This window comes from Carlito syrichta, unplaced genomic scaffold, assembly GCF_000164805.1.
Source record: "Carlito syrichta isolate Samal-C Ts95f unplaced genomic scaffold, Tarsius_syrichta-2.0.1 Scaffold130403, whole genome shotgun sequence".
In the NCBI taxonomy this organism is placed as follows: domain Eukaryota; kingdom Metazoa; phylum Chordata; class Mammalia; order Primates; family Tarsiidae; genus Carlito; species Carlito syrichta.
In genome coordinates this window covers 85,341-87,101 of record NW_007074499.1, presented here as the reverse complement: position 1 = coordinate 87,101, position 1,761 = coordinate 85,341, and the positions used below count along the sequence as shown (strand labels likewise).

General features: G+C 57.1%; 1 protein-coding gene across 1 annotated transcript in view; it reads left to right on the top strand.

The window, feature by feature from the left end:
* The first annotated feature begins 328 nt into the window (after nt 1–328).
* SERPINA1 (serpin family A member 1) overlaps nt 329–1,761 on the top strand; it is a 5,554-nt gene continuing 4,121 nt past the window's right edge. Inside the window, exon 1 of the mRNA XM_008048984.1 lies at nt 329–974. Within this exon, the coding sequence (XP_008047175.1) occupies nt 329–974 (646 nt within the window). The remainder of the gene's footprint in view (nt 975–1,761) is intronic.

Here is a 1,761-nt window from a genome sequence, read left to right as displayed (position 1 = left end):
CAGCCTTCAGGCACGTGCTACCACACCCGGCTAATTTTCGATGTATTGTAGAGACGAGGTCTCGCCAAGTTGCCTGGGTGGGTCTCGAACCCACAGGCTCAGGCAATCCACTCGCCTCGGCCTCCCAAAGTGCTAGGATAACAGGCTGAGCCATCGAGCCCGGCCTGGAGTCTTTCATGAGGACGGAAGGAAGGGGCTTAGTGCAGGCTGGGGACCGGGTGGGTGCCTGGCACCCTGAGGTTGTTGTATATGATGTCACTCGCGGGTCAGTGGGCGTCCCCGAGCGCCCTGACTCGGGGCCCGTGCCCCTTCTCTGTCTCGCAGGACAATGCCATCCTCTGTGTCGTGGGGAGTCCTTCTGCTGGCAGGCCTGTGCCTCCTGGTGCCCGGCTCTCTGGCCGAGGACGCCCACGGGGACGCTGCCCAGGAGACGGACACATCGCCCCACGACCACGACCACGCGGCCTGCCGCAAGATCGCCCCCAGTCTGCTGGACTTCACCTTCAGCCTGTACCGCCAACTGGCCAACCAGTCCAGCACCGCCAACATCTTCTTCTCGCCCGTGAGCGTCGCCGCGGCCTTCGCCATGCTCTCCCTGGGGACCAAGGAGGACACGCTGTCCCAGATCCTGGAAGGCTTGCACTTCAACCTCACCAAGACACCCGAGGCACAGGTCCACGAAGGCTTCCGAGATCTCCTCCAGACGCTCAACCAGCCCGACGGCCAGCTCCAGCTGGTCACTGGCAACAGCCTGTTCGTCAACCAGAGCCTGAAGCTCGCGCACTCGTTCCTGGAGAACTCCAGGAAGCTCTACCAGGCCGAAGCCCGCTCCGTCAACTTCAGGGACCCCGAGGAGGCCAAGAAACAGATCAACGCTTACGTGGAGAAGGGAACCCAAGGGAAAATCGTGGATCTGGTCAAGGAGCTCGACGAAGACACACTTCTCGCCCTGGTGAATTTTATTTTCTTTAAAGGTAAGGCACACACTGGCCCGAGATGGTGCCCATGGAAACTCCCCTCAATAGTGGCAACTTTTTTTTGCTTTTTTCGGTTTTTTTGAGTTGGAGTCTCACTCTGTCACCCAGACTGGAGTGTAGTGGCCACTCCCGGCCACCGCAGCCTCGACCTGCTGGGCTCTGGCGATCCTTCCGCCTCCGCCTTTCAAGTAGCCGGAACTACAGGCGGGCGCTTCCACGCCCGGCTAATTTTTTGATTATTGTAGAGATGAGGTCTCGCCAAGTTGCCCAGGCGGGTCTCGAACCCGTGGGCTCAGGCAATCCACTCACCTCAGCCTCCCAAAGCACGGGATGACAGGCTGAGCCACCGAGCCCGGCTACTTGCAACATTTTCAGACAACTAGTTTCCAAACCCTCCCGGGCAATGCATCTCAGCAGGAGTTTGTCTACACACAAACACTAAAATATTTTTCTTTTTTTTTAGATTCTATTTTAAAGATGCAGGGTACAATTCAGGGTTAGGCATACAAATGGTCGTTGTACAGGTAAAATTTGGGCCTCACTCTGTCCCCACATCACCTGGTCCCCTTATTGATGAGGTTTGCCCCCCCACCCCTGGCAGTTTCCGGCTACTGCCAGTCCCTTTCGTATAGTATTATGGTAATTGTTCGGGGTCTGCTTATGAGGACATGTGGTACTCAGTTCTTTGTTTCTGTGATAGACCACTGAGTATTAAAGACTTAAGTCCAGCCGGGCTCGGTGGCTCAGCCTGTAATCCCGCGGCTTTGGGAGGCTGAGGTGAGTG